At 33.6% G+C, this 21,978-nt stretch overlaps 1 protein-coding gene and 1 pseudogene across 1 annotated transcript; one reads left to right on the top strand and one right to left on the bottom strand.

Moving 5' to 3' along the window:
- Positions 1 to 167: 167 nt before the first annotated feature.
- Positions 168 to 4,334, bottom strand: LOC107027558 (annotated as a pseudogene).
- A 12,105-nt stretch (positions 4,335 to 16,439) lies between these two features.
- Positions 16,440 to 20,570, top strand: LOC107027376 (meiotic recombination protein DMC1 homolog). Its single transcript, XM_027918887.1, has 7 exons — positions 16,440 to 16,561; positions 16,637 to 16,677; positions 17,351 to 17,442; positions 17,879 to 17,936; positions 18,037 to 18,085; positions 18,179 to 18,223; positions 18,897 to 20,570. The coding sequence occupies exons 1-7, from the start codon at positions 16,539 to 16,541 to the stop codon at positions 18,970 to 18,972; spliced, it is 384 nt and encodes a 127-aa protein (XP_027774688.1). The 5' UTR covers positions 16,440 to 16,538; the 3' UTR covers positions 18,973 to 20,570.
- The last annotated feature ends 1,408 nt before the right edge of the window (positions 20,571 to 21,978 follow it).

The following is a 21,978-nucleotide window of genomic DNA, read 5'->3' as shown; positions in this document are numbered from 1 at the left end:
TTATAAATACTTTGACTATACTTTATTAAAGGAATTAAACCTGTGTGACGCTATAATATGTCTGATATTTATATTTTCAAGATAAAAATATTTGTTACGTAATGTTAAAAAAAATTATTCATGGAAATTGACAAACCTAAAAAAATAACATTAAAAAACGTCAAAATACTTGTTCAATAACGTATCAAAACAAGAAATATAACATTAAAACATTGTTTTATCATAAAATGCTACACTATGTGAACTAAATCTTCTTCTGGTGGTGGTGTGACTACGCCCCTAGATTTTGGTGGATCATCATTGTCACTAACATATCCGCACTTAGCCTTCTCGCTTCCATAACTCCACAACAATGCTCCATATCTTTGACGTAGGTAATCAGGACTAAAATCAGCATATGATATATTGATTTGGTCACTCATATACTCGGCAAATGCAGTAACATATAACCCACAGTCTCTACAAAAAATACAGAATAAATTAAAAACTTAATGATACATTAAAAAGGCCAAACGAAAAATTCTTGATACTTACAGGCTATCGCAGTCCTGTTTAGCGATGTCTTGTGAAAATTCAATCATGAAAGGAACTTGAGGCTCCAGAAGTGAACCAGTAATGTTGTCTTTGTATGCATGACAATCAGCAAATTTTGTGCGTTCAGTTTCTTCAAAGAATCCACTGTCCAGTAGGTAAGAAGGAAGCATTTTAGACAACATTTTTATCTCATGAGGAATTGCTTTTTTCCTTGTGCTAATTGATGAGTCAAAAACTCTTATCACCCTGTTTTTCAATTCAACAACTGCCAGCACCCAATGGAATTCTTGATCACAGTTAAATGGGATGTAGACCTCATCTACAAGATGCCATGGTAAAGCAGCTGGTATTCCAAAACCTTTGATGATGTTAATTATTGACCTCTCATATACAGATACAACTGAAGCGCGATCAACATGTTCTTGTGTACTAAGACTATCATCATCATCGTCCATGTAATATCTATCATAACAATTTTTTACATGTGACATGAACAAGCAGTGGGTTGTTGTGTATCTGTATTGATCCATGCTGCAAAGTTTTGATTTTTTACGAAGGTAGTAAAAAATCACATTGATGTGCTATAAACAAAATGAAAACATAGTAAGAAATGATATACATCTAAACAATATAAAAAAATATAATTATTAAAAAATAGTATGATACTTTTGCTAATTAAATAGTATGCTACTTCTACAGAATATATCATTGCTAATTAAATAGTATGATACTTCTACAGAATGTATCATGTTATAATAATATACTTATGACTGATACATATTTGATAATTAGTTTAAGATTTTTACCTCATCAGACCAACATTTGTTGGGCTTTGACATGGCATAAAACCAATTCTTATTCATTGGAAAAGCAACAACAAAGTCCATCATCGTAAATCCAAAAGAAGAAGATTTTGATCTGTATTTATCGTCCGATGGATTCCTGCATATATGATACATAAGTTTGAATATATATACATGATACATAACACTCACTTAATTACAATTTTTATATAACAAAGTATCATGAATTAGTTATATAAAAAATAATTACGCCTAACACTTGCAAAAATAATGTATAAAACTTACTTATTGTTATGATTTTTTAGAAGCCCCTTTGACAACCAATTCATGTAATCCTCAATAAGTTTTGGCGAAACTTGATCTGTAATGCCACATCCTTCGAACGGGAAATGGAGTCGAGCCATATCCTTCAATTTCTCATTTCCCTTCTCGCTTGACCCAAAAGAAGTACAATATGGAGATTGAATCCTTCTCGAAGGCATTCTATTTCTATGCGCAGGAGTGACCGAATCGGTTCTAACACCAATCTCAGTTATTGGAATATCAGTGGGTAATTGACTGTCGGTCATCAAGTACTGGCTGCTAGTTATATTCTGTGGATTGTAAGAATATAATGGTCTAGCATTAGTAGGATCTTTACCCAAATCTTTGATAAGTGCATCTATTGCTGCTTGAGTTGATGGCGATATTGTTGTTGAAGTGGAAGATTCCTGTATAATATGATGTAATGATTTTTAAAATAAATTTGTGTGTAATGAAATTGTGTGTCATAAATCAAAATTGAAAAATCTAACGATGCATCCATTGTTATTTTTTCGGGCAAAACATGAGGGATGTTGTGTTGAACATTGTCATCAACATCTTGCTCCATGATATGTTCATTTAAATCTTGGTGCGACTGATGTGCGTCACCATCCTGAATATGCAGTTTTGAAATAAAAATTGTTAATATAATTTGTGCTGATACGTAACAGTGATTATACTCACATGATACATAGTCTTGAGTAAATGTGCATGATACATGACAGCAATTAAAATGAAAAAGAAAGTGTCCATGATATGTTCATTTAAATCTTGGTGCGACTGATGTGCGTCACCATCCTGAATATGCAGTTTTGAAATAAAAATTGTTAATATAATTTGTGCTGATACGTAGCAGTGATTATGCTCACATGATACATAGCATTGACTATATGTGCATGATACACGACATACATTAAAATGGAAAAATAAAGTGTCCAATGTATCATAAACATTACCTTTGGAGTATCACTGACTAGTTGTTCACCCTCATTTACAAAAACACCAACACCATCCTCGGCGACATCCCCTGCATCGTCGACGATTTGATGTTCACCATTTTCACCAGAAAAACCAACACCATCCTCAGCTACACCACCCATATCATAAAGATCAATTGGTATTTGCTGAGATGTTTGTTTGTCAGACTGAAATGTGCTTGGATTAGCCTGAAAATGATGTTTTCCTTGCCTATAGATTGCATCAACTGGGAGTGATTTTCTTTTATCAATATAATCAGTTCCTCAAATTTCTTGTCAACCTACAAATTGTAGATACATTTAGGATAAAAAAAAATTTTAAAAATATCAAAATAATTTACTTACGTAAGTTTTCAAATGTCCTTTCAACTCTTCAATATATGGAATTATATTGTTGACATTCTGAGAATCTGCACACCCATGAACATCAGCAGCCGAGTTCGGAGACACGTCTGGAACAGAACCATGTACATCAGCAGCCGATTTCGGAGACACGTCTGGAACAGAACCTTGTACATCATCAGCATTCGAATTTGGAGACAGATTTGACATAGAAACATGTACATCATCATCCGGTGTCGGAGACACATTTGATTGATCAGGCTGGTTCTGTTCTGACACTTTCTTTTTTTGTATAATCACTTTTTTTCTTCTTTTTGGCGGTGGTGGAGGAGATGTATCAGACACTCTAGAATATGTCCTCAATAACTGTTCCGGAGGTTTTGTGGAGAAATTATCAAAATCATCTTCCTCATTTGGTTGTACTAATGGTAATGATGAAGAATGAGCATGTTCAACTTGAGCAAGGTCAAAAGCTTCAATTTCCTCTGTTGTTGGGACAATGTTTGAACATGCATTCTGAATGTATCACAACACATAAGATAATTTAACTGTTAATACAATAATATTTCACAATGTATCACAAGACATAAATAACGATATTCCATAGACAAAAATAAAATTTTACCTCTTGGAAAATGGTAGACATAAGCATTTCAAACTTTGCCTTATCAGACACAACTCTCCAATTGCACATTCTTGGGATGACATTTCGTTCTTTCACAGCTATTTCAGAATTTAAATTGGATGCACATTCGTATATCCAAACGTTAAGTGCATATGGCATCCCATATAATCGATACAACTTTTTACTAACATCAAAATCCTGTCTAAGTGAACCAATTAGTTTTGAAAATGATAGCTGACCCCAAGGATAATGTTGATATCTACCATCTTCAACCATTAGAAAGTCCACAATAGATATAGTTGTATTATCAAGAGTAGCTAATACAAATGTATGAATAAAGAACAGTATAGACATTTGGAGTGCATCCTGATCGTTCTCCCAATTACCCATCTTAAACCGTTGAACTAATTGATGCTTGGTAACACTATTGACTGCACCAGGAAAATACTTTTGGAAAAGCATACAATTAGTTGGTTCTGGGTATTTGAAATCATTGGTATTTCCTCTGACCTTAAGTCCTGTTAATAATGCAAATTCATCTATACCAAATTTTAGGACACACCCGTTTGAATGTCTAATATGCAACACATTAGGGTTGCTTTGTTCCAACTCTAAAAGCAACAAACACTTAGTGATTTGGCCCTGAAAATTACATTTAGTAATGTCTAAAAAGGGTCCAAAAATTGTATCCTTAAACATTTGGATAACATTCTCCCCTATGTATTTTTCAAAGTCCTTTAAGAAATTGTTGTTAAAATTGACAGCAAACCTTATGGGATGTGTTGGTATCTTTTTTGTCTTGTACTTCAGTGGCTGCAATTTGAAAAAAAAAACAAATTATAACGATATTGAAATATAAATACTAAATAAAATAACTAATACTAAATAAACAACTAATACCTTACTGATACATGATATCAGTTTTCAGAAATTCATACTACATGAAAAACATGTGATACATATCTAATACATGTATCAGTGCATCGACTAAACACTATACACACTGATTCTATATGTATCATCAAGCACAGTTGATGGCGCAGTTATTAAACTTATTGAATGATACATTATAACAATTTTCAAAACCTCATGATACATAGAAAATATAATGATACACAACAAATTCATGTATCAATGCATCGTCTAAAATACTATACACACTGATTCAAAATGTATCAGCAAGCACACTTGATGGCGCAGTTATTGAAATTAATCACTGATACATGATAAAAATTTTCAAAAACCCTTGATACATAGGAAATCATATGATACACATCTAATTCATGTATCAAAGCATATACTAAACATTATAATCCACTTAGTACTTATGTATTAAACCTATTGTCTAATACATGATAATAATTTTCATAATTTTTTGATACATATTGGATTCCTTAAAATTTTTACTAATTTCAACAACAATTTTAAAATAAGTATAAAAAATACAAACCCGAAACAATGTAGGCCTGACAACAATGGTTGTTGCTTCTTTTTTCTTTTTTGTTGTATTTTGACAACCTTTGATTTTGATGTTTCGCCAGAATCTTTGTTTGAATCCTTCTGAAGATTCATAGGATCATGCAAAGACTTTTTTTTTATTTTCTTTCCAATTTTCATCGTCAGAATCATATATCCTTCTATTAATTAACGGATCCATTGCTATGATGTAATAGAACAATTAACCAAAACAAAAAAAAAGGAAGAAAAGAAGAACTGATGATGGAGTAATAAGAAAAGGAAGAAACCAATAACAGATGCTGGGTTAAGAAGAACAAAGATGATGATGGAGTAAGAAGAACTGAAGACGTGATGGAGTAAGAAGAACAATAAGAACGGGAGAGCAATTGTCCAGTTTTTTAAAATTTCAAATTTTTTGAATTTTGAAATTCAAAATTTCAAAATCGGGTGTTTTAATTAAAATTAATAATTCAAAATCCAAAAACTGATTTATAAGATTGAGTGTTTTAGTGGAGAAAAAATAGGCATTATATTGGGGAATTGTGTATTATAGGAGAGAGAATGTTATGTATCTATACACTTCTACTAAAATAAAAAAAAAAAAGAAATTATGTAATATTTAAAAAAAGAAGGGAAAATTAGAGAATACAAAACTTATAGTTGTGTATTTAAGTTATTTTTCCTTCAATGAGAGTAAGAATCAATTTCTATTTTTATTTCCTATCCTTTATAAGTTATGAGATTTATCTCATAAATGTTAGGATAGATGATCATTAGGTGATGATTATTACTAATGTGTATTCTGTTAAGAGGGAAAAACTTTTGTAGTTTTATACTTCATGTGAAATTTGATTGTGTTTGACTTTTGGAGACTAAAATCTGCTGATTTTTTTTACTTCTTTGGTTTGAAGGATATAAGAACTTCACGAACAAATCAGATTGTGCATTGGTTTGAAGAATATGAAAACTTCACCAATTTGTTAGTTACTCTGTTTGAATGAATATTCTAACTTTAAGAGTACAAAATCTTTGTCACGAATATTAAGACTAAAAGATTTGAAAAACATAAAATCTTCAAAGTTAGCTAGAAATAGTGTTGTATTTGAGATTTCTGGAGATTAAAGCCTTTTTGGTTTACTACTTTGTTTGAATGTGAAACTGATTCGAAGAGTATAAAAACTTGATTAGAATTCAAGGTTCATTCGGTTAACGATTACAAAAATATAAGAACTTCATCGTTAAACTAGAAACAAGTTGTATAAATATTGAATCTTTATTGTTAGTATTCTAAATACTAAGTGGTCTGTTTACTTGTGACAGAAAGGAAAAAAAGCACTAGTAACAAAAAAATTAGTGATTTTTGTGTCTGCAAAGGGTGTTTTTATGGATTAAATCTCCTAAAGAAGGCTTCGTGTTGTCAATATGTATTTTGATGCTATACAATTTAAAAAGCATGGGAAAAATATGTGAAAAATAATTTCAAATACTTGAAAAATGTTTTTGAGAACATATTTAAAATGTGGGGATTCTTTACTTGTGATAAATACAAAATTAGACTTGCTATCTAATTTAAATTTGAAAGTACAAGATATGAAATTTGATGACATTCTTGTATTATGTTAGACCCACCAAATTCTTGGAGTATATTTGATATTGTGGTCGTTGAGTCTCTCTTTACTAGTATATGATATGACTAGAGTATTGAGAAGTATGATATATATCATGAAGTATACACGATCAGATATAGCATGTGTTATTAGTAAACTGAGTCGGTTCACATGTAATCTCAATCAAACTCATTGGATGACAATGAAAAGAATTTTGAGTATGTAAAAACATACTTAACAAATTATTATTTTGCATTATAACTAGTACTCAATAGTATTGGAAGAATATAGTGATTCAAATTGAATAACCAAGTCAAATGAAATAAAATCCACGAGTGGATGTGTATTTACTTTTGGTGGAGGAGAAGTCTCTTGGAAATCTTTCAAACAGAAATGTATCACTCACTCTAATATGAAATCTGACTTTATCACTCTAGATAAGGCCAGTGAAGAAGTTCAATGACTCCAAAGTTTATTAAAAGGTTTTTGGTCTAAACCTTGAGCTCCAGTATGCATACACCGTGAGAGTTAATTTGCAATAGGTTGGCATGGAGTATGATGTATAACGGAAGGTCTCTTCATAAATGACATAGACATAATATCGTTAGAAAACTTCGCTCTAGTGGAATTATCATAATTGACTATGAAAGTCAAAAGATAATATGTAGGGTCCACTTATAAAAGGCCTAACTTGATAGATTATCAAAGTGAATGGGACTATGGTCGAGAACAAGTCATTGTAGCGGTAACTCTACCTAGAAGACTGAAGATCCCAAGATCCTGATTAAAGGAGATCAAACAAAGTCATTAATGATGGTTCAACATTTTCAAAGTATTATTTTTTATGGTACATTCTCATGATAAGACAATGTATAGTAACAAGGATAAATGCATTAGAACTTTTAATGGTTTCTAAGTTTGACACAAGGTACCTATTTAAGTGTGAAGTGTAAGCCGCTTCAAGGAGAATCCGGTAAGGCCAATTCTCTAAGCACTTATTATTCGAGATGTGTTCGTGGCTGAAATGAACAAAACAATGAGAACCAAAAACAGTTCAAGGGTTGATTGTGTGACTTATGTTGTCTAGGTATACACCAAAGCTCGATGGTTCAAAGATATCAAATCTACCGATTGACCGAGTATATCCGATATATCTTTTGCTACGGAAAATTTGAAGAGAAACATACTTATCCAAATGCGATTAACCCTTAATTATGATCACACAGTTTTTCATGCATATGTTTTAAAAAAAATAGTCATTCCCTATTTATGTGGGGGATTGTTGGGTTTTGAAGGTGTGAACGGAAAATGAAGGGTTATGACTCTCCTGAAGTGTTGTCACTTTGCCGAATGGTTGTGACCTTTATGAAAGGTTGTGTCCTTTCTAAAGGGTTGTGACTGTTTGAAATGTTGCATCTTTTCCAAAGTGTTGTGACCTTTCTGGAAGGTTGTCTTCTTTCCTAAGAGTTGTGACCTTTACCCTTTGTTGACTATAAATAGAGAGGTTGTCTCTCATTGTTCAGCATTGAATTCTTCCATTCTTTTGCATAAATTTCTTACAAAATAAAATCGATCGATCGTGTCTGTGTGTCTGATTCGTTGTTGTCATTTTGAGTTCGTTGAAATTATTGAAGTTTGAGGTACTGCTACTTCTTTAATGGTTAATCTGTTTTATCTTGGGAGGAATTAATTTGCAATCTCGGGTACTTAAGGGGATTAAATTTCTTAAGAACACACAGTGAATTCGGATAGTTCATTGTGTTTTTCTTTCATCTTTTATTATTTTTCTGATTTTCTAATCCGAGGAATTAACAGTGCATACCTTGTTTAACTGAGAATTTCATAGAGGGGCTTGCAAAACCCTTCCATTTTGTAGAGCATTTTTTTCTTGGGACAGAGAATGGATGAAAAGGAACCGTATATATAACGTATCTAGAACACGTGTTTCACAGATGTATATACATATTAGTTAGAAATCCAGGAGTCAAATTACCAAATCAACCCTCTTGGTACCATTCACTTTACTTTTGGTACAACCTTGTGTTCGTCCTAAGTCTTGTTGGCGTTAATCAAAAATAGCTTCTTACCAGCTATGTATTGATGTATTAGTACATATAACAAATTTTTCTTCTTAATAACAAGTTGCATAATTGTAGGATTCTAACTTATATATGCTAACCTTTTTGAAACTTGGCCGGCACTTTCACTTTTTTTTTACATTATTGTTACAGACATCATATAATTAACGGAGAAGGGTCTAAATTGCCCATCAACTATTTGAATTGGTACAACACTACCCTCTATCCACTTTTTGACTCTTCTATACTCTTGACGACAACCTTTTGGTTAAAACATATTCTTATTTCTAACGGTTCAGACCTATAAAGTGAATGGAGGGTAATATTGTACTAAATCTCATAATTTTTTGATACTTTAGACCCTTTTCACGAAAAGAATTTGATATTAGTTAATACATGGACTCATACCTTTCGCTTGATTATGGATTCACATTTCATTAGAAATAGAAAAAAGGTTAGTCCTCTACTCTCTATCCACTATTTTTTCTTCTTGGATTTTGTCCATTTTAAATTTTAATTTTTTTCAACTTATGAAAAACAAGAGAGAAAAAGGAGTAAAATAACGATGACATTCATACATAAATAATTATTTCAATAGAAGACAATTTGATTAAGTTATATGCATATCTACTACATTTTTATTTTGTATGTATCCAAAATTCATAATAAAATACTACATTTTTATTTTGTATGTATCCAAAATTCATAATAAAAAAATGAAATAATATTTTCTCATATCCGTCAGCCCCCCCCCCCCCTATACACACACCATGATAATACTACAAACTAAAATAATATCATTATATGAATGTGTAGGTTTATTTTAAAGTTAGGGTTCCTAATATCGTGATTAAGTAAGAAATTAGAAAAAGAATAAAAGGAGAGAATGATTAAAAAACGATTGGATATTTGACAGATAATTTATATAAATGAAAAAAGATGAAAAATCATAAGGAGTGAGTATGAATTTTAGTTGAATCCTTTGTTATGAGTTGAGTTAAAATAAATTGAGGGTTGATTTAAAATAACTCAAATTGTAACATATCATGAAATTAATAATTTTTTTGATATAATGAATTATATGTGGTTTTTATTATTTATTGGGGACGAGTTTAAATTTGGATAAGTTAGATTAATAAAAATATATATTAAAAAAATTTTATTTAGAGGGCTTTGTTAAAAATAAGAGCAAATATGAGATCATCGATAACATCAAGGGTATATTTGAGCTAAAAAGTTAAAGTTAAAGATATATGGAGAACAAAAGATGGATGAATGATAATTTTGTACCATTTCAAATAATTGAGGGACATTTTAGGCCTTTCTCTATATAATTAATAAGGTATAAAGATCCTTTAGCATTTGAATAAAAATTTTGTTTAGCGGACATTTATATTCATGTTTTATAATATATAGACAAATAGAATAGATAGGTCTAATCATTAAGTTTATTATAATATTTTGTTAACTAGTTTATTAAAACATAATGAAGAAATTAAAATTGTTTGATATATCACTGAGTGTTACTATTTAGACTTGATAAATTCCTTGTTATGAATATGACGATAATTCATATATATCCTCTATGGTTACAAGAATGGTTCACATATATCTTTTCTCTCTAACAAAGATTAAAAGATATTTTTTGTTTAATTTTATTTTTAAAAATTTCATGTAAGCGTGAATTTGATCATTCTTACATGTTTTTTTTCTTTTGATTATTTTTACTCGTCGATTAATTTGAGTTTATCATTTTGATGTTCAACTTATTTTTTCACTTATTTTCTTGTAAAATTTATTGTAGATACTACAAATTGTTTGTGGAAATTCAGAGAGTATAAAAGGAAATCTTTTTCTTGCCTTTCATTCATTTATCAATGATGTATATATTCAAAATATCCAGAAGAAGAAAACAAAATAACTCCTATACGTGTATGAATTTTAATTGGCTATCACTTCACTACAAAATTATACAGCTGTGTGTGTACTGTTTCGTACAAGAAATACACAAATCCGTTACATAGAAATCTGCATATTTGTCGCCTAATGTTCATCCATTTGTCCTCATTTATTTGTCCAAATCATCTCTCAAATAAGGCTGTCCAGAATTGAATTATGGGCCTTCATTTGTTGTTGGGCTGCGACATTAACTTTTGGTTGAAAATTCTGCATTTGGACCAACTAAGATATAGACCCAATATTGTCTCTGAATTTCATTTGATTGAGAAGCTTCCAAGTAGTCGAAACTTGAGCTTCCTTAGCTTCTTTCTCCTCTTCACTGACTTTCTTAATTTCAATTCCAACATCCCCCCTCAAGTTGGAGAGGAGTGAAGCGATCCCCAACTTGCCGAGAATTGAATGATGAGAGGGTCCTGATAAAGGTTTGGTGAAAAGATCTGCAAGCTGAGAGGAAGATGGTACAAATTGAAGAGATATCAACCCCGAGAAAATTGTTGTCGAACAAAATGGCAATCAATTTCGACGTGTTTGGTTCTTTCGTGAAAAACTGGATCGCGGGCAATGTGAATGGCTTCCTGGCTATCAGAGTGAAGGGGAATTGGAACGGAGGGAGAGGCTCCAAGGTCTTTGAGTAATCGAGTAAGCCAAGTAATTTCAGAAACTACTCTTCTCATGGATCTGTACTCTGCTTCAGCGGAAGACAGAGAAACAGAAGCTTGTTTTTTCGATTTCCAGGAGATTGGTGAGCCTCCAAGACTAATAAAGAATCCACTAATGGATTTACGAGAATTGGCGCAAGACCCCCAATCTGCATCGCAGAAAGCTAGTAATTTGAATGAAGGATCAGCAGACAGGAACAACCCTTGGCTTGGATTTGAACGAAGATACCGCAATACTCTTAATGCAGCTGCAAAGTGAGGACCTCTTGGTTGCTGCATGTACTGACTGAGATGATGTACAGCAAATGAGAGATCTGGTCTAGTGTGAGTGAGATAGTTGATCTTACCAAGCAGCCTCCGATATGAAGTTGGATCAGTGAGCAACTCACCAGTGGAGAAATCCAGTTTGGAAGACGGATCGAGTGGAGATGTCACAAGAGGTAAATGATCACAGTTAAACTCATTCAGAAGTTCTAGAGTAAACTTTCTTTGGCTTACAATCATACCAGATGGTTCTCTTACGATTTCAAGTCCTAAACAATAGTGTAGATCACCCAAATCCTTAATCTTGAATTGTGAATTCAAGAAGTCCTTTAGATTTTGTAGCTCTGTTGTGTTGTTTCCTGTGAGAATAATATCATCAACACACACTGCGATGATACAAATATTAGAACCTGATATTTTGAAGAAAAGTGAATAATCATTCAGTGATGAAGCAAACCCTTTTGAATTCAAAGCTTCTGCCAATTTGGAGTACCATTGTCTTGAAGCTTGTCTAAGTCCATACAAGGACTTTTTGAGCCTGCATACATGTTGCGGAGTGATTGATTGCATTCCATTTGGAAGTTTCATGAAAATCTCCTCGTCAAGCTCTCCATGTAAAAATGCATTATTCACATCCATTTGTGAAATTTCCCAACCTTTTTTCACTGCTATAGTTAACAAACACCTGATAGTTGTCATTTTGACAACCGGTGAAAAAGTCTCATTAAAGTCAATTCCTTCCTTTTGAATGTCGCCTGTAATCACTAATCGTGCTTTTAGCCTTTCTATACTTCCATCAGAATTGTGCTTGATCTTATACACCCATTTGGATGGTAAAGCTTTCCTTCCTTTTGGTAATTCTACTACTTCCCATGTATCATTCTCAATTAGTGCTGCAATTTCAGTCTCCATAGCTAGTTTCCAACCGGGATGTAGTTCTGCTTGGGCATAGGAAGTTGGTTCTGTGATATTAGAAATAGAGTTTAAAACTTGTTGGTTTGAGGTTGAGAGGCTAGCAAAGGAATAACAGTTAGGGACAACGGGCTGACTGAAACAAGTTTCAGTTAAATTTGCTTGAAAAACAGCATTGCACACATATTCTTCTAAGTATGCAGGTCTATTGTGAGTTCTGTCCGACCTTCTTGGGATGACGGTGGAGGTTGAAGTATTTATCTCTAATGTGTCAGGCAAAGTCCCAGTCTCCAAATTATCTTGTGTGGATCCCGCATCAACATGTTGTGGGGCAAGATATGTCTCTCGATCTGACAGGTTATGAAATGCACTCATATTGTCATGTTGGGAATCCTGAATTATGGAAGTATCTTTAGCGAATATAGAAGTTGAAGATGGAGTATGGGAGGTTGAAACAGCAGAAAAGGGATATGTGTTTTCATGAAACTTGACATTTCTAGAGACCATGATCTTTTGAGTTTTCATGTCAAGCACCCTATATCCCTTCTTTCCATAGGGATAACCTATGAAGACACAAGGAATAGATCTAGGCTCAAACTTGTCCCTGTTATGTGAAATTGTGGCAGCATAACATAAACACCCAAAACTTCTAAGAGATGAGTAGTTAGGGGGCTTTACAAATAATATCTCATATGGTGTCTTGTTTTTGAGAACTCTTGAGGGATACCGATTTATTAAGTATGTTGCAGTCAACAAACACTTTGTCCAATAAGAAATAGGCAGTTTTGACTGATGAAGTAAGGCCCTAGATACCTCTAACAGATGTCTGTGCTTTCTCTCCACAACACCATTTTGTTGTGGAGTGTGAGTACATGAAGTTTGATGAATGATTCCTTGTGATGCAAAAAATTCAGATGATAGATTGCTTTCACCCAATTCTAGTGCATTATCGGATCTAATCACCTTAATCTTGATATTAAACTGTCTTTCAATCATCACGAGAAAATACTTTAGGATAGTGAAAGAATTGCCCTTTTTTTTCAAAATATAAGTCCAAGTTGATCTACTATAGTCATCCACTATAGTTAAAAAATATTTGTATCCATCATGTGAAGGGGTTTTATATGGACCCCAAGTGTCAATATGTATCAGTTCAAAGATCTTCTTAGTACTAATCTCACTAGACTGGAAAGGTAATTTTGTTTGTCTAGCTACATGACAGATATTGCAATCAGAATGGAAATGAAGAGGAGAAACAAGAGTTTAACAAACATTCTTCATTGATTGAAATGGCATATGCCCTAATCTAAGGTGCCACAGCCTTACATCAGAACTACTTTTTATAGGAATGGGAAAAGTACTAGAAACAGAAAGAGAACTAGAATTCTCTTGTTCAGATAAATCAATTGCTCTTCCATCGAAACCCTTGAGATATTGGAAGCTTGACTTTAAGAAATATAGACCTGTCCTCACTTCACAAATTCCAGAGGCCTCTTCACTGCAGAAAACAACCAAAGGAAGAAAAGATGAGTAAACAACTTAATTGTTTGCACAACTTGTAGACTGAAATGAGGCTATATTCGAAACAAGGAACAAACAAGACATCCTTTAAGATGAGTTTAGGATGCAAAGTTATACTTCCAAATTGAGTGACCTTGACCTTATAGGAATTAGGAAGATCAACAAAGATAGGAGATTGAAGATTTCTAAGTTCTAAGAAGATCTTTGAATCAAAACACATGTGTTGTGTAGCACCTGAATCTAGTATCCAGGTTTGGTGTTTGAACTGAACTATTTTATGAGGTGATTTGAAAACATTACCAGCACATGTCACTGCATTAGTTGCTGCATCACATGGTGATTCTTCTGGCTGATTCATTTGCACATTCTGAAGCATCTGAATGAGTTGTGAGCATTGATCTTTGGTGAAATTCTTCCCCTGCCCGTCTCCATTAAAATGCACTCCATTTTGTTCTTGTGTTCCTTCCATGAAGACAGCATTACTCTTCACATTTCCCTGGAATCTCTTAGCTTTGGTAAACTTGAAGTCACTAGGAAAGCCTATTATCCTATAGCATTTGTCCACAGAATGCCCAGGTTTCTTACAGTTTGAGCACACCAAATTGGTTTTCTTCTGTTTGGCTTCATAATATCCAGATTTCTGATCAAGAGTGGTCTGATTAGTGGCCAAGAAGGAAGCGGAGTTCCCTGGATAGTGTGAGCTCATATACACTTCCCTCTGCTTCTCATCTTGCATTAAAAGTGAGTAAGCATGATTCACAGAAGGTAATGGTGAGAGCATCAAAATATTGCTTTTCCCAGCTGCATAGACATCATTTAAACCCATTAGAAACTGAATCAGTCTTTCATCTTGAAGAGACTTACCCATTTTTGTTTTTCCACCACACTGGCAGTCACATGTGCAGTTGATAGAAGTGTTTAGAGCATCAAGCTCATCCCACAACCTCTTGATTTTTGGGAAATACCCAGCAATATCATTTGATCCTTGCACTAAATCACTCAACTCCTTTTGTAGGTGATAGAGTTGAGCACCATTACTTTGCCCAAACCTGTCCTCAAGTTCCTGCCAGAGATCTTTGGCTGTTCTGGAGTAGATGACACTGTCAGCTATCTCCTTTGAGAGAGAGTTGAGCAACCATGACAACACCATGTCATTGCACCTGCTCCATAGTTTGAAATCAGCTAAAGTAGGAGCTAGTTCCTTTTAAGTACCATCAATGAACCCAATCTTATTTTTTGCTGAAATGGCTATCAAGATTGACCTCTTCCATCCCCCATATCCCTTTTCATTGAAGGTTGAGTTCACAAGGTTCATTCCAGGGGAATCAGAAGCATGAAGAAAGAAAGGATGAGTGTGATCTGATAGAGGGTTTGAGGTATTTCCAGTTGTTTGAGTGTTATCAAGAGTCACTACAGTTCCTGTCACCATTGTTGGACAGTGAAAAAGAAGAATAGTGAGAAAAATGGAAAAGAAGAAAAGCTAACAGAGAAAGAGGATCTCAGATTTGCTCTGATACCATGTGGAAATTTAGAGAGTATAAAAGGAAAACTTTTTCTTGCCTTTCATTCATTTATCAATGATGTATATATATAAAATATCCAGAAGAAGAAAACAAAATAACTCCTATACGTGTATGAATTTTAATTGGCTATCACTTCACTATAAAATTATACAGCTGTGTGTGTACTATTTCGTACAAGAAATACACAAATCCGTTACATAGAAATCTGCATATTTGTTGCCTAATGTTCATCCATTTGTCCTCATTTATTTGTCCAAATCATCTCTCAAATAAGGCTGTCCAGAATTGAATTATGGGCCTTCATTTGTTGTTGGGCTGAGACATTAACTTTTGGTTGAAAATTCTGCATTTGGACCAACTAAGATATAGACCCAATATTGTCTCTGAATTTCATTTGATTGAGAAGCTTCCAAGTAGTCAAAACTTGAGCTTCCTTAGCTTCTTTCTCCTCTTCACTGACTTTCTTAATTTCAATTCCAACATTGTTTTTACGGATATTAAAACTAAAATTACATATAGTTGCAAAAAGATATATTTTTAGAACTTTTAAATCTTTTTCTATTCACACCTTTTCTTTTAATTTATGTTATTTTTATACTAAAGAATGAACAAAAAAATAAAAATTCAAATAATAATAATTAAATAAATCAAAAAATAATTTATATGTGCAAAAGATAAAATACATGACTTTCTAAAAGTTAATTTAAATTTAAATTTTTTAACTTTGAAGCGGTAACGATACATGTAATTCATTTTTTTAATAATAATAAAAATATGTGAATCAATAAAAATATTTGTGATAAACAGAACATCCGAACTCAAAAGACAGTTACATTTCAACTAATTCAACTTCCCGGGTTCCGGTTTCTTATAAAGCAGTAAAAATTTGATATTTCAAAACGCATGCGAAACACCACCATCTTCTTCATCGAGCGAATCAGCTATAGTCTCAATATCTCTGCATACTCTCTCCATGCTGAAAATGACACAATTCAAGTAAATTTCCAATTCGTGTTTTTGATAGATTTAGTTTGTTATTTTTCTCTGATTCTAATGTGTATTTGATTTCAGATCTGAAAAAGTGTTGCAGCTAGTTGAAGCTACTGATAAACGTAAGAAATTTTCTTTTGAATTTCACTTTTTCAGCTGCGCTTTCGTTTTGTGAATATAGTTTCCGTTTCCTCATAATTCAAGCCATTTGTTCAAAAATTCAATCAATGCTAGTGTGCGTTTGTTGACCTTATCTTAGTGGAGAATGTTAGGGTTTCCAGTTTCCTCTACTTACTTCTATAGTGGAGATATAAGATTTTCATATGCGTCAACAAAATATTTAGCTGTGGTTTGGAGATAAAATTTCTGAATAACATAAATATCAAAGAAAGCTCACATTAATTTGAGATAATAGATTGTTTTCTGCGTTTCTCATAGTGATGGCTCATTATTTTATATAGTCGTGATCCTATTTTTCATCTGCGCCTTGTGTATCTCTCTGTTTTGATCTCATCTTTATAGCATAATTTGCAATGTTTCAGTTTTCTCTTCTGCTTGTTAGATTTTCATTGCTGATCATATGTATCATAATCCTTTAATTTTAAGATGTTGTGAATGTATTTTAGTAGAGTTCAAATAAAATTTGTAGTATTATGTTCCTCCTGATGTCTGTCTACTTTGAGGTATAGGATGATGCTATAGTGTGTGCTGCAAATATAAATTCATGTAAGATTCTGATAAACTTCCAAAAAATGATTGAAAGTTGAATTCGAAATTTGTTCAAAATTTATTCAGTGATCTCTCCCGGAATCAATGTTGGGGATGTGAAGAAGTTTCAAGAGGCAGGTATCTACACCTGCAATGGCTTGATAATGCATATGAAGAAGGTAAAGGAAAAAAAACAACTCATGTTGTTATGCATAAAGTTCTATGTCTTCAATCTCTGTTCTTCTGATAAGTATCATTGTTACAGAAGTTCACTCTTTAATTCTGATAGTCAGTCATTTTAATGTCGATGATACACCATATGTTTCTACTGCTACTCACTTTCTCTTTTCATTAGTTAGGGTATATTACTGAACCTAATAGATGCTCTTCTACTCAAAGTATATGTTTTCTTTCCTCTGCACACATGAACTTACTAAAGTTTGTTGGACTGATTCTATTATAATTAGTAATCCACAGAGGTTACTCAATAATTAAATACGGTCAAGGTGGTGAGAAATAAAATCACTATTTTTGTTTTCCTTGTCCATCCACTCTTTCATTCGTTTGCTTGTGTGACATGCCATAATGAGTCTGTCCTATTTGGATATGTTACAGAGGGAGGCAGTTGTTAGCAACACAACTAGAAGCCAATCTTTGGATAATGTCTTGAGAGGTAAACTTTTTGGTCCCATATATATGATTGAATCCTCATTGTTTTTACTTACAAAAAATCACTCCTAATTCTGTTCTTTCTTCTATGTGAACTTTTGAAGGAGGGAAGAAAGAAACTTCAGCAATCACTAAACCTTTTGGTGAATCTAGGTAACAGTCAAGTATTGATTATTGCTTTAGCTTTGCGGTAGAAGCACTATTAGAAAATTTAACCTAACTCTACTGAGTGAACAATTTGTTCAGATCTGGAAAGACACAACTTCCGGATACTCTCTGTGTGTCTATCAGGTTCACCTCTGATCTTAGTCGGAAGAAATGAAACCTCTCCTTTATATGCTTTATTTACACATAATAATGGCATCATCCAGGATTTGACAAGATCGTCAATTGATTTGTCTGATTTATTGCCTCTTCCTACTAGTTATAGGGATTATATGATGAAAATGATTAATAAAGCTCCATTTCTTTTAGAAAGCTAACAGAGATCCTTCTAACTTTCACCCTTAGTAGACTATAGTGTGTCAACTTTAAAATTTTTATTCTCTAACTTGTGGCTTAAAGTTGGGTGTGTCGTACAATAGCTAAATTATCACTGTGACTATATAAACTATTGTAAATTTCTAACCTTAAAGTGTTACAGAATTCTAATTTAAATACGCATGGCGGTTACCTGTCTTTTCCAGAGGAAGAACGAATTTGAATTCCGGAAACCCTTTTAGTAGCGATGAAGTTAGTATTACAATGCAAGGCCTATAGTTTCTTTATTGAATGTTATTGAAAATAATTAGTTGGATTGTTCACATATATAGTAGATGTACTATATCTTCGGAAACAAAAGCAGTACTATATTAACCATCATGTTCACGTACACCACCCTTGAATGTCTCTGTTTCGATTCACAATCTTTGAAACTTCACCATATAAACATTGTAAGTAGTTATACTTCCTATCTATTCTGCAGGCTGAAGCAGGGGATGGTTTTTTCCTTAGTCCTCCACTTATCCGCTGGGAAAACATCAAGAAGAAGTTCTTTGTAGATCATATACCTCCATCTTGGACTCCGAACCTTGTACTTGTTCATCCCAATTGAAACACCTGCCAGCTATTTGACCCTGAACAGTAAAAAGCATTAGCAAATATCAAACAAATGACAATAACTGAGCTCAGAGAATCAGCCACATGTGAGGAGATGTTTGAAGAACTAAAAGAGCTCAAAGAATTAACACTTGATGATTACCAAGAAGTAGCAACCTATGAGATCGAACATGATCTCAGAGGTTTCAAGCTGATCGGATCATTCCCGAATGGGTGACTTATCCTGGTAAATTATGCTAAAGAATCACTTCATCTCTATGAGATGTCGGGCAGTAAATGGCAAACATTGATAGCTTATCCAGGATGAACTCCAAATAAGAACTTTATCGGGGTATGCGATGGCGTGGAAATTATTTTGTTACTGGAAATGTCGGATGGAGAGACCGTATTTCATACCTTTCAGATTCAAGGCTTTGATATAGTAGTTCACCATCAGAAGTTTCAGATTGAATTGGAGGGAAAAGTTAAAAATGCCCTCGTGTAAGAATTAATTGTATGTAGTTGTTTCTAAGGGAACAACCACCTATTTGAGCTCAATGAGATTGGATTGTGTAGGTGGAGAAGTTATTCCACGAACCAGTGATCTAACAACAAAGGCCTTAAAGTTGCAGGAAACATGGTTCACCAGTATGGTATTATCTCCTGTCTGTACGCCTCTACTGATAGTATTTCCTCTTGAGATGCAGTTCACGGTTTTCGAAGTGTACGGTGAAGGTGTTAACCTTGGCATACAGAAAGTGACTTATATTCACCTGCTTAACCTGCAACTCTACCTGGCACCTAATGGGGGATGGTGTACACTTCTGGAAGAACATACAGTATGTCTATCTACCCATGCAGGTGTTAACCTTGGCATACAGAAAGTGACTTATATTCACCTGCTTAACCTGCAACTCTACCTGGCACCTAATGAGGGAGGGTGTACACTTCAGGAAGAACATACAGTATGTCTATCTACCCATGCAGGTGCAGATTGTCTTAGGGGTACCACCTAATTACATCATGATTATGAAGAGGACGACTATGGATCTGATGAAGAGGCCACTGATGAGGCTGATGAAGAGGCGTCTGATGAAGCTGATGAAAAGTCACCTGATGAGGCTGAGGCTGATGAAGAGGCGCCTGGGGAGGCTGATGAAGAGGCGTCTGATGAAGTTGATGAAGAGTCGCCTGATGAAGCTGATGAAAAGGTACCTGATGAGGCTGATGAAGATGTTCCTGCTCAGGCTGCTGAATATGAGGATGATGAAGATTTGTCTGATCAAGCTGCTAATGAAATGGAAGATGATGAATATTTTACCATTTGGCAGCGTATTAGAGAATGTCCATGGGATTCTCCACCGAAAGCTTGCCCTTGTAAACCAGTTTGGGTGATGCTTCCCCCGATAGATATGAAAAAGTTTTTGGCTGTTCCTAGTTATATAGGTTAATATTTTTTTGATGCAAATGAAGTTCAAACTATGACATATATGTGAAAGACTCAAATGCATGGTTCATATATTGCCAGGTTTTAAATATGTGAAAAATTCATTCCAGGTAAGTTGATTACAATTTGCCTATTTTTCTTAGTCAATGTTGCTTCCTAGTTTGGTGTTCAGCATTTTATATTCTTTTCTTCTTGAATGCTGAAAGACAAGATGACGTTGAGTATAACCAGTACCAATTTCCAGGTTTATAATATGATACTTAGGATAGCATAATTGGATCAACCTTACAAAGAGATTCAAGCTTTACCTGCGTGTAAAATTGGTTATAACGTAATTTAAAACGGTAGTAACAATTGAAGGTATGCCACTATTTAGCAACTAAGCTACGAAAATAGGTTTTGCTACATTAAGCAAAATCTGTTTATTATACTCATTACAGATGCAGGTTTATTATAACAAGGGGGAATTGCAATCGAGTTTTAACTTGAGCAGGAAATACTCATCCAAAACGATAGCAGCTAACAACCTTACAGAGAACATGACGGAAAACAGAAGTAGCCAGTAATGAACTCAATGAGCCCGAGTAACAGCAGCATGGATGGCATATATCTGTCAGGTGTGGAACTGTCCTGGAGCTTAGACCTGCCATGCATGCTAATGCGTCTGCAAATATAGACATATAATGTGATTCACGTCAAAAGCAAATCTGATAGTCAAGCTTTATATAGAGAGGTTACCACAATTATATACCNTTTTAAAAATTCAAGCAGAGTAGAAAACCATAAAGGTTTTAATCTCCAGAAACCCCAAATACAGAAACTGGTAAATTTCTTAAGATTGTTATTCTTACAATAACCTGTATTTATAAGGTTCATAAACAGAAACAGAAATAAGATGAAGCAGGAAAAATATAAAATACAAGAATTAATCCGAGTCCACAGAAACTACTGTGTGTCCTTAAGAAATTTAATCCCCTCACTGTACCCAAGGTTATGGATTAATTTCTCCCAAGATAAAACGGATTAAATCTGTTAAAGAAATAGCGGTACCTCAAACTTCTTTAGCTTCAACGAACTTAAGAACAGCAACAAGTCACAAGTCACACAGACTCAATCGATCGACACTTTGATTTTATTTGAGAGAAAAATGAATGCAGAGAAAGAAAAAATTTTCAGTGGTTTAAAAAATCAAAAATTGACTTCCTTTTATAGCTTNATGCAGAGAAAGAAAAAATTTTCAGTGGTTTAAAAAATCAAAAATTGACTTCCTTTTATAGCCTTTTCAGCAAGGAACATGTCTGTTCAGTGAAATCTGTTCAGACCCATTTTATACAGAAAGTTGTGTCTTTTGAAAAAAATAACAACTTTTCGGAAAATTGTGTCTGTTAGGAAAATAAAGACTTTTCGGAAAGTAACGACTTTTCGGAGAGTAACGACTTTTCGGAAAGTGTAACAACTTTTCGGAATGTTACCGTTACCTGACTTTTCATATTCTCTCTTTTCTTTTCCCATTCACACTTGC

Source organism: Solanum pennellii, chromosome 8 (assembly GCF_001406875.1).
Source record: "Solanum pennellii chromosome 8, SPENNV200".
Taxonomy (NCBI): domain Eukaryota; kingdom Viridiplantae; phylum Streptophyta; class Magnoliopsida; order Solanales; family Solanaceae; genus Solanum; species Solanum pennellii.
This window is presented reverse-complemented; position numbering and strand designations above follow the sequence as displayed.